Source organism: Myotis yumanensis, unplaced genomic scaffold (genome assembly GCF_028538775.1).
Source record: "Myotis yumanensis isolate MYYU_CA2020_CCGP unplaced genomic scaffold, mMyoYum1.0.hap1 SCAF_9, whole genome shotgun sequence".
NCBI lineage: Eukaryota > Metazoa > Chordata > Mammalia > Chiroptera > Vespertilionidae > Myotis > Myotis yumanensis.
This window is the reverse complement of record NW_027223760.1, coordinates 23991048-24002938: the sequence shown is the minus strand read 5'-3', so window position 1 is coordinate 24002938 and position 11891 is coordinate 23991048. Positions and strand designations below refer to the sequence as shown.

The 11891-nt window shown below is 42.7% G+C and overlaps 1 protein-coding gene across 1 annotated transcript in view; it reads left to right on the top strand.

Annotated features, from left to right (window-relative positions):
* The first annotated feature begins 237 nt into the window (after positions 1-237).
* Positions 238-11891, top strand: part of COPG2 (COPI coat complex subunit gamma 2) — a 220151-nt gene continuing 208497 nt past the window's right edge. The window contains exons 1-4 of the mRNA XM_070423904.1: positions 238-316; positions 1457-1509; positions 2256-2336; positions 5134-5205. Of these exons, the coding sequence (XP_070280005.1) occupies positions 280-316; positions 1457-1509; positions 2256-2336; positions 5134-5205 (243 nt within the window). The 5' untranslated portion in view covers positions 238-279. The remainder of the gene's footprint in view (positions 317-1456; positions 1510-2255; positions 2337-5133; positions 5206-11891) is intronic.

Here is an 11891-nt window from a genome sequence, read left to right as displayed (position 1 = left end):
GGGGGTTCCAACCCGTCCGGGCAGCAGCGCCCACCACGCGGCCGGGACCCGGCGCCTGGCCCCGCCCCCGCCGGCGGGGGGAAGACGAGAGGGCGTGGCCACGGCCCCAGGGGACCCGAGCGGTCGCGGCAGCCGGGGAGGGCGGGCCTTCTCCCCGAGTGACGCGTCGGCGGCCCAACCCGCGCCAGAGCGCGGGGCCCGCCTTCCTGCAGCCTCTTCCGCTCGGCTGCGGCGCCTGGGAAGGTTGCGGTGGGTCTGGGCGCTGGGAAGTCGTCCAAGATGCTTAAAAAATTCGACAAGAAGGACGAGGAGTCTGGTACGCGCTGGGCTTCTGACGCCCACCCCCCGCCGCGGGGGGTCCCTTCCCCCGCCCGTCCGCCGCACCTGCTCGGGGGACTGCAGACCGGGGGCGTGGGCGCCGGTGCGCCGGGGGCCGTTCCAGCGGGGCCGGCCCCTAGCCCCTCCCCCGGCGCCGGACCCTCCCCCAGCCCGGCCGCGCAGGCGCCCCCGCGCCGCACCAGCCGGCTCGGCGGCCCCGCCCACGCCCCCTCCCCTCCGCCCCGCCCCCGCCCCCTCCCCTCCTCCGGGCGCCGCTCCTCGCAGCCGGCTCCGCCCCGCCCGCCTCGGGTGGGCTGCTCGCTGCGGCGGCGGGAGCCGGGGAGGTGGCGGAGGGAGGGGATGTGTGTGCAAGAGTAAGAGGCGAGGGGTGCTGGGCGTGCGAGGCCCAGAGCGAGTCTCGGGTCCCCCGGAGCGTGTGTGTGTGTGTGTGTGTGTGTGTACGTGAACTTGGAGGTGCCTTGAGCCTCACAGTCTTCCCGGGGGTCTTTACACGGTCTGCTTCCCAGAGGTCCTACCTGGCGCATGGTACATAGACCTTTTCATGCGTCCCAAAGTGAGTTGGCCCTGATACCGTGGCCCAGAGCAGAAGAGGAAGGTCCTTAAGCCACCTTACAAACAAAACAAAACAAAACTCGGTGTTTGATAGCTGCTCTCATAGAGGGTTGGGTTAGTGAAACCTCCGTGGCCCCTTCCACCTTTCAGTGTATATGATTAGCTGCTAGACTCTTCTGCCTCACAATGAATGTTAGAAACACATACAGTCGTGCTTGCCTTTAGGGCACTCCAAAGGGCCCTACCATGATCTCATTAACCTTGGTCGTGTGGACCTGACAGATACTTGTATAATATTCATATAAGAAGAGGGCAGGGCAAAGAAGACACTCATTTTGGGCAGGGTTCCTGCAGAAGTACAAGATCTTACAAGAAAGCAGTGACAGGCATCGTTTCCGAATAAAAATGATTATATTTAGTTTATATGCATAGTAGTGATGATGATCACTGTGATATAGCCAAGTGGTCACTTCACTTAGGTGAGAGATCCCAAACATTCAGTATCTGGCAGAAAGTAAGTTTGTGCAGGGCAGCTATTAAAGATATGTTTTGTTTTATACTATAGGTAGTGGCTCCAACCCTTTTCGGCATCTGGAGAAGAGTACTGTCTTACAGGAGGTATGGCTCGGAAATATATGGTGTTTCTTCTTTTCCATTCCATTTTAGAATGGTGGGCAGAGAGCCCCTGGAATGTTGAGATCCAAAATAAGAATTAAGGACTATAACTGAGTTCAGAGAATATAGACTTGAGGGAAAAGGAAAAGGGTTTGCTTGTCAGAGGAGAGAGAAATGTAAAAAACATTCAGACTGTGCTACATGTTGAGAATTATGTATTTAATCTTCATGGAGGATGTGTTCATTGATTTTTAGAGAGAGAAAGAAAGAGAGAAACATTGATGTGAGAAACATCGTTCGGTTGCCTCCTGTACAGGCCCCACTGGGAATCGGAAACCACAACCTTTTGGTGTACAGGATGACACGCCAACCAACGTAGCCACCTGGCTAGGGCCACATGTTGAGAATTTTAAATAAAATGCCAGAAGAGGTATTTAGTGCAAGGTTATTGAAGGAAGTTATAGATATTAAACTCATTATATTCAGGTGATGTCAGTAAATATTGTGATTCTTAACAGTGCTTACAAAGTTGAAGCAGAATATCTAAGGGAAAGACAGTATAAAATGGAAAATCAAGGTCACATTTAATAAGTTATATATCATTATAAGTGGAAAACTATTGTTAGTTAACATTATTTGTATATTGTTATTAATATACATAATAGTCTTTATTTTATTAAGGTTGATTTTCTGTAATCTGAGATAGAAAAGTAGAAAATATATATAACTGATTTTTTTTTTGTTTCCAGGCTCGTCTATTCAATGAAACACCCATTAATCCAAGAAGATGTTTGCATATTCTTACAAAGATTATCTACTTACTGAACCAGGTAAATTATTTTAATTTTCTTCAGAGTTGTGGCCTAGAATAGAAATACATAACATATAGTAAAGTACTTTCTGGTAAGTATAATTGTTTTTTAAAAATTCACTTATTTAAAAAATGAACAATGTTTGATTAATAAAATAATATGTAAAACTTCTTGAGGACAGGGTCTGTGACATATACTTTTATGCATGAAGTACTAAGTCAGCTAAGCACATAGTAGATTCTCAACATTGATTTGAATGTATCAAGTGTTAGTTAATGTTAAAACATGTTGTTTAGAATGGTCCAGAGGTCTTTATGTTCCTCTAAAAACATAGCGCAGAACCTTAGACATATTCTAAATAGATATTGTACCCTTTTGGGGGTCTGGGTGGGTATATTGTGATGTTTTAAAGCTTTGCTTTTAATATTCAAATTTTATATTTATTATCCCTACTCCACCATTACAATAATATGATTCTTCCTTAATGTCCTTTTCTATAAATGGGGATTATGATAATATCTGTTTTATGAAGTTGTAGTGATTCACTGAGATAATAAATATAAAGCATTGAGAATAGTCCTGGATACATAGTAAGCATTCAGGAATAGTTTTCATTCAGTCATTCAGCAAATGCTTATTACTAATCTGCTGTCCTGTGCACTGTTTTAGACACTGGGATATAACCGACAAAACCAACAAAAATATTTGCCCTAAATGAAATAGCTTCTATTTGCCATTATTATTACTAATTTAAGTTTTTAAATGTATTTATTTTTTTGTTCTTGTTGACTTAAAACATTTCATAAAATTTCTGGGGCCTTAGAAAATGTGATTTTGTTTCTTACACACACACACACACACACACACACACATACACATACACACACCCTCACACTCTCAGATGGTTTACGTATAGTGCTAAGAAGACTGTGGTTTCCAATTTCAATTCCATGAGAATATTTTATCTTTGCTTCATGACTGAAGACTTCATCTAGAGACATAATAAAGTTTTGTAGTATGCAAATGGAAATTGAGCAAGGAGTACATACTTTTTTTGTTGTTGTTAATCCTCACCTGAAGATATTTTTTCCATTGATTGTAGAGAGAGTGGAAGTGAATATATTATTTTTCATTGATTTTTTTTTTTTTAAAGAGAGTGGAAGGAAAGGGAAAGAAAGGGGGGAGAGAGAGAGAAAGAGAGAGAGACATTGATGTGAGAGAGACACATTGATTGGTTGCCCCCTGCACACGCCCCAGCTGGGGCTGGGGATGTAACCCGCAACCCAGGTACCTGCTCTTGACTGAGAATCAAACCCAGGACCCTTTGGTGCGCGGGCTGATCCTCTAACCACTGAGTCAAACCAGCCAGGGCCAAGTACATACTTTTAAATAAAGTTCAAAAAGCCATATCCCACTGTGGTATCATACTGGGAACATTTAAGGCACAGTTAGTTTGATTTAACTTTTCAAAGCACACGTTGTGTTCAAGTTACCTAAATCCATTATATAAGCAGAGCTTTGAGTGGTTGGTGTTGGTTCAGAGTAGCATACACTTTTGTATTGGGCAATAGCTCTTTGATGGGCAACTCATGTTGAAACACTTAATTATCTTGATAAGGAACTTATCAAGCACAGGCTGATACATAAACAGGTTTGGGAATCTTAGTTTTTTCTTTTGCCTAGATCTTGGGGGAGCTTGGTGGAAAAATACTTTTAAATTTCTACCAGAGTTAACATATTTATATGTTTTCTGAGTTTTAAGTCAAGTAGGCACTCAAGTTTTACCAATATGACTGAAGAGTACCTGGCCTTCTAGGTATTCAGGAAGCAGTTATGAAAGTAAGAGGGAAAATCTCTTGCTGATGAGAAGAAGTTGGATATTTTGATTAAAGCGATTGCAAACTATTACACTTTGTCTTTCATCCTAAGCTTTCAAAGTGTTTCATCAAAATTGGCTTATTCTTAGACTCATGACAAATAGAGTGAAGATTACTTACATTCTGTGTAAAATTTAAAGTTCTGAAAGTGATTGGGCCTGACATTTTATTGGATTGCTTTAATGAAGATATTACATTGAAATGGTAATGTTTCAGGTAGCCTGTGATCTGCAGTGTTTTGACTATAAGTGAAATAGGTTATTTAATACCTTGTTACACACAAAAAATGTGGTTCTCTTTTATTTTTTTAAATATGTTTTGATTGATTTCAGAGAGGACAAGAGAGGGAGAGAGAGAGATAGAAACATCAATGATGAGAGAGAACCATTGATTGGCTGCCTCCTGCACTCCCCCCACTGGGGATCGAGCCCGCAACTTGGGCATATGCCCTGGAGCGGAGTCGAACCTGGGACCCTTCAGTCTGCAGTCCGATCCTCTATCCGTTGAGCCAAACTAGCTAGGGCCGTAATAGTTTTTTACAGTCCAATATTTATTATGTTCCAATGAGAATGACAGGCTTTGTGATGGGCATTGGATTATAGAAAGGTATTGGGTATGATCTCTGCTTGTAGGAAGTGTAATAATAACATTGCAATCTGATTAGGGACTCAATTTGCCATCATCTCTACCTCCTTGTAAATCACAGTTCTTCAGGGGTATTAAAACAGTTCCTGCTGTAAAGTTAGAGACCACTATTCTAGAACTTTTATAGCACGCTGTGTGATACTGAGTTATTTTAACTAAGGAGCAGATAAATGGCTAAGTCAGGAAAAGCAAAAAGGCCATTGTTTACAAACAGATTTTTTTTCCTGCATTCTAAAAGAATTTTGCAGAAATAAAGAGAAAAACCTTTAATTATTGTTTTCGATTTTACTTAGGGGGAACACTTTGGAACTATAGAAGCCACAGAAGCCTTCTTTGCCATGACTCGATTGTTTCAATCTAACGATGTAAGTCCTTTTATTTTATCCTTTTAGGCTGAAAAGCTGCTTTTATTTGTTTTCCTTAGGGAACTCAGAGTGCTACAAATTAGGGAGGTTGCTTGAAATGTTTAAAATTACTTTAAAATTGTTTATTTTCCTAAAATGTTCACGAAAGGACCTATAAAAATGAAAGAATGAAGCCTATAGTATAAAGCTGCTCACCCACGGGTCTACCATGCAGTCATAAAGGCTGTCACTACCCAGCTTCTGGCATGACACTGCCGAAGTGGACTGACTGGCATGGGAGTCAGAGACAGAGCTTCCACAGCTGTGCGTTCTCAGTCAAGTTTCTGGTGGGCCTGGGGTTGCCGTTGGTTAGCAAGGCTGGCAGTTGAGAAGAGCTGGGTGCAGAGTGGGAAAGAGGACATGGAGTGGGCGGAAAGAAGAGTGAGGACAAACGAGAGCTGCCAGAGCCTCCGCATCTGTCTCTCATTACCCTAGACCACCCCGACTTTCAGAGCACAGGGGCTGCTGCTCTTCTCCTGTCTTCTGTGGCACATATTTCTCTTTGCCCAGCTCTAGCTCAGAACCCTACAGGGAACGGGATTTTGGAATATGTTTCTGCCACCTTTCTGTTGACATAAATTGTCCAAATCTTGGCAGTCCATTTGGGAGGTATTGCATATCATCACTGGCCACGTTTTTTGTCTGACCCCCAGGACCTTCTGGGATGTGAGGCTGGTTGTATGTCTAGATGATGAGAAGTTTTGGGGTGGGTCCTCAGGAACATCAGCAGTCCCTTTAAGGCAGCTGTCTCAGGGGAGGCCACTACACATTCTTCAGGCAAAGGGAGATGATTTTCCTGAGACAGAGGATGGAGAACTACTTGGACTTGCAAAGGAGGCTTGGTGGAATTTAGGGGTTCAGGGTATTTAACTGCATCAGAGTCTGCCCATATGTCTCCATTCTAATTTTCAGGGCCCCAACTCCTTCCCAGTCACGGTCCTGACTTTAACATAAGATGCCCCACAAGGGTGTGAATTGAATTTGCATTGTAACTCAGCCTGCAGAGTATGCCTTTCGGCAATCTCAACCCTGTGTGCACATGACATAGGCTTCTTATTAAAGCAACATAGAACATTTCTAGTCACTTACCCAGACCTTGAGCTGTGAATTTAAAACTCGGAGCTCATTTTCTTTTACCAAGTTCTCCAGTGTACTTAGAAGCAACTAACCCATTATACAACTCATTTTTACAAAAATGTTCTATGGCAACAACTACTGGGTCAAAGCCTTGTCTTTTATAGGTTCTTTGTTATGCTTGTCTGAGGTGGTAATTTAAGTATTTTGCCACTGCATGCCATAGACTGCTAGTGTCCCCTTTACCACTGGAAACAGGGTCATTAATGGCTTTTATCAACTCAGAGAAGCAATTTAAGGTTCATATCCTTAAGGTCCTATTTCCCTTTAACCACTCCCTGTACCAAAAATTCAGTGTTTAATCAGGAAAGCAGAACTACCATGACTATTATAGAACTAGTGGCCTGGTGCATGGGGTCGGGGGGAGGGTGTCCCTCAACCCGGTCTGCACCCTCTCCAGTCTGGGACCCCTCGGGAGATGTCTGACTGCCGGTTTAGGACATCCCTCTCGCAATCCAGGACCGCTGGCTCCTAACCGCTCACCTGCCTGCCGGCCTGCTTGCCCCCAACTGCCCCCCCACCAGTCTGCTCACCCCCAACTGCCCTCCCCCTGCCAGACTGATTGCCCCCAACTGCCCCCCCCCCTTGCTGGCCTGCTTGGCCCCAACTGCCCCCCCACCAGCCTGCTCACCCCCAACTGCCCCCCCCCCCCCGCCGTCCTGATCGTCCCCAGCTGTCCCCCTGCCAGCCTACTTGCCCCCAACTGCCCCTCCACCAGCCTGCTAGCCCCCAACTGCCCCTCCACCAGCCTGCTAGCCCCCAACTGCCCCTCCACCAGCCTGCTAGCCCCCTCGCCAGTTTGATTGCCTCCAACTGCCCTCCCCCGCCAGCCTGCTCACCCCCAACTGCCCCCCCCACACCAGCCTGCTTGCCCCCAACTGCCCTCCCCTCCTGGCCTGATTGCCCCTAACCGGCCTGCTTGCCCCCAACTGCCCTCCCCTCCTGGCCTGATTGCCCCTAACCGCCTCTGCCTCAGCCCTGCCACCATGGCTTTGTCTAGAAGGACATCCGGAAGGTCTCCTGGAAGCTCTCCCAGTCTAATTAGCATATTACCCTTTTATTAGTATAGATTATTATTAGAGGAATTATATTAGAATGCTAGGCATTTCAAGCTATTGGAGTAGAGCCAAGGAGAAGGTCTATTATAAAAGTTACGGAAAAAGAACCCACTGAATGGATGAACATATTTGCCATTGATACCTCTGATAAGGGGTAAATACCCAAATTTATAAAGAACTTATAAAGCTCAACACCAAAAAACCCAAACAATCCAATTTAAAAATGGGCAAAAGACGTGAATAAACACTTCTCCAATGAGGACATACAGATGGCCAGTAGGCATATGAAAAGATGTTCAACATCACTAATCATCAGAGAGATGCAAATTAAAACTGCAATGAGATATCACCTCACACCTGTTAGAATGGCTATCATTAATAAATCAACAAACAACAAATGTTGACCAGGATGTGAGGATGTGGAGAAAAGGGAACCCTTGTGCACTGTTAGTGGGAATGCAAATTGGTGCTGTGAACAGTATGAGTTTCCTTAAAAAATTAAAAATGGAACTGCCTTTTGACTCAGTGTTCCCACTGCTGGGAATATATCCTAAGAATCCTGCAACAACAATGAGAAAAAATATATGCACCCCTATGTTCATTGCAGCATTATTTACAATAGCCAAGATTTGGAAGCAGCCCAACTGTCCTTGAGTAGATGAGTGGATAAAAAAGCTGTGGTACATTTACACAATGGAATACTACTCTGCAGTAAAAAGGAAGAAAATTTTAATCTTTGCAACAGCATGGATGGATCTGGACAACTTTATGCTAAGTGAAATAAGGCAGTCAGAGAAAGACAAGTACTGTATGATTTCACTCATTTGTGGAATCTAATGAACAAACTGGACTACCAAGCAAAATAGAGACAAACTCACAGATAGAGAGCAGACAGACAGCTCTGGTGTGTGAGGAGGTGCTGGGCGGGGGTCGGGGGGGGCGGGGGGCGGGGAATGTGGAGAGGGAGGTGGAGCGATTGAACAAAAAAGAAAGAGAGAGAACTCATGGACATGGACTACAGTGTAGTGAATGGGGTGGAGGGAGTGGAGGTGGAAGAGGGCAGAGAGGGAATAAAAGGTGGTGAAAAAATAAAATAAAAATAAACAATTATAAATAACCCCCCCAAAAAGGTATGGAGGACCGTTGCTTCTTTGTGGCTGTGAATGTGTAGGGCAAGTATCTGGTGGTGGGCCTGTGGTTGCTGTTGCTCAGAAGATGGGCAGTTGGGAGGAGGAGCTGGATATGGAACAGGGAAGAGGATGCAGAGCAGGGAAGAAACAGAGTGAGGACAAACTTGAAGCCTCTAGCACAGAGGTTGTATTAAAAAAGAAGGCATGACATAGTGTTCTAGGAAATGAATTGCGGAAATGTAGGATTGTTTGACAGGACAGATGGCCCTTGAAGTTAGTGGTCATGAGTTTAAAGTATTACCAGGTAGCATGGTGAATTTTTTCTCCAGTTAGAGGCTTCAGGTTAAGGCATGGAATGGTTAGGGTTGGGATTTTGCCAAGTTAGTAAAGAGAGAGAGGTGCAAAAAAGTTGAGTAATTGAAGTATTGACTATGGAATCTGTGTTTTGTTAGGAGGCAAGTAAGAACTGGGGCTGATTGAAATAGTAAAACGTTGATAGGATCAGGATGTAGGTCCTGATGGAATGAAAAGAGTTGTTGAAGTCAGGAGTGGTGATTGGAGAGTGAAATACTTGGAAATGAAATTATGAAAGGGATAACCTTATTGATAAAGTCTATGACAATAGAAGTGGGTGATGGCAATAGGAAGAAGGACAGGATATTGGAGAAGAGGAGATCAATTCCAAAGAGTGAGCAGAGTTTTAATATTGTCTGTATTGGTATTAAATTCACCAATAATTATTAGTGGGGTAATATTGGAGATAGTGATAGTGAACAAGGTAATAATATTTTTTCAATGTAAGGGAAGTAACCAGCATCTATATATGCAACCAGGAATGGTGGGAGGTGATAAAGTCCAATAGCATAAGCTTTGAAGCCAGAGCTTTTAAGGGGAAGGATTTACAGTGAAAGAAGGCAATACAGTAATTTTGAAAAGGCAGTGAGGATCGACCTGGACAGCTTCCCCACCCCTAGGTGTGGTGGGTGAGGGTTATAGGAGAGAAAACTACCGTTTGAGAGGGCTGCAGGGGAATCTCAGGGGAGAGCCAGGTTTTAGAGAAAAGATGGGACGCTTCAGAGAAGAGTTAGGATGGAAGGAATTTTGCTGGAGAACATGGTGGAGGGGTTTGGGATTTGTGGAAGAGTAGAAGCTGGACTCAGATCAGGTGCTGTACCCAAATGCATGGTGGTGAGTAATGACCAGGATATTTTAGGGTTTTTTTTGGGTAGTGCCTGAGGTAAATAATCATTGATTTAGAAGAATGTGAGCCCTAGCCCCGTGGTCGGCAAACTGTGGCTCGTGCGCCACATGCGGCTCTTTGGCCCCTTGAGTGTGGCTCTTCCTAAGTCTTAGGAGTCCCCTAATTAAGTTAATAACAATATACCTACCTATATAGTTTAAGTTAAAAAAATTTGGCTCTCAAAAGAAATTTCAATCGTTGTCCTGTTGGCTCTGTTGACTAATGAGTTTGCCGACCACTGCCCTAGCCAGTTTGGCTAGGTGGTTAGAGCATCAGCCCATGGACTGAAGGGTCACTGTTTCCAGTCCATTCAAGGTCACATACCTCAGTTGTAGGCTCCATCCCCGCTTGGGGGAGGAAGCAGTCGAGACACACTGATGTTTCTCTCTCTCAATCTCTCTAAAGATCAGTGGGGAAAAAGTTCTCGGGTGAGGGTTAACAAAAAACAAACAACAAAAAACAAAAAAGAAGAAAAATAGAAGAATGTGAAATGGCATCTCTTTGTGGTTTTAATTTACATTTTCATGATGACTATTAAATTTGAAACTCTTTTCATATGTTTAGTGACTATTTTATTTTCCTTCTCTGTGAATTATCTGTTCATATTCTTTGCTTATTTATAATCCTTCTATTGTTTTGTAAGTTTAAAATTTATTTTTATATTAAAAAATCAGTTTATTGAGTATAACTTGTATACAATTTTAAGTGTACAATTCAGTGAGTTTGGACCAATGTATAGAGTCATGGGACCATCACCACAGTCATGATATAGAAACGTTTCATCACCCCAGAGTGTGGCCCCAGATCCCTTAGTTGTCTCTCTTCTCCCTCACTCAACCCCTAGCACCTGGCAATCACTGATTGACTTTCTGACAACATAGTTTTGCATTTTCTAGACTTTTGTTTAATTTAATCATATAGTGTATAGTCTTTTATGTCTTGGTTATTGTTTTTGCTTAGCTTATGAATTTTGAGATTAATTCAAGTTTTTGTGTGTTTCAGTAGTTTGTTCATTTTTATTGCTGAGTAGTATTCCATTGTATGGAGGTACTCTAATTTATCCATTCACGAGTTAATGGGTTGTTTCAGTTTATGGATATTACAAACAAAGCTGCTAAAACATTCAAGTACAAGTCTTTGTGTGGATGGGCCTGTGCTTTTATTTTGTTTGGTTAATATCTAGAAGTGGCATTGTTGGATTGGCATTAATTATGAAAGTAGTAAGCATGTATATGTTTAGTGGCCATTTTACTTTCCTTCTCTGTGAATTGTGTTCATATTCTTTTCTTATTTATATTCCTCCTATTGATTTGTAAGTTTAAAATTTATTAAGCATGTATTAAGCAAATGCATGTTTTTCGCCACCTTTATATCTTCTTGGGTGAAGTGTCTGTTCAAATCTTTTAATCAGGTTGTTTGTTTTCTTATTGGGTTGTACAGTTCTTTATACTCTGGATAAAAGGCCTTTATCAGGTGTTTTGTAAGTATTTTCTTCCTGTGTGTGGCTTGCCTTTTGACTCACTTATCACTGTAGTTTTATTTTTTTAAAGTATAATTTATATATAGTAAAATTCACCCTTTTTAGGATGAAGTTTTATGAGTTTTTACAAATGCATACAATAGCATTTCCACCACCACAATCAAGATTTAGAACATTTTCATCACTCTAACAAGTTCCCTCCTGCCTCTTTGTATATCTGTTATTCCTCTTATCCTCAGCCCTGGGCAACCAGTAATATCTCTTCTTTACTTAAAGTTTTTTCCCTTTCTAGGAAGTCATGAGAATGATGTCATACTGTGTGATGCTTTTTGAGTCTTCTTTTCAGTCACTTAGCATTAATGAATTTGAGATTGATCCATTATTTGTATCAGTAGTTTACTCCTTTTTATTTCATTGTAGTATTTTGTACCTAAGTTTATCTGTTTACCAATTGAAGGATCTTTGGTTTGTTACCAGTTTTTGTTACCAGGTTATGAATAAAGTTGCTATAAACATTCATATACAAGTTTTTGAACATAAGTTTTTATTTCTCTTGGGTAATACATAGGAGTAGGATTGCTGGGTCAGATAATAGGTATAAGTAT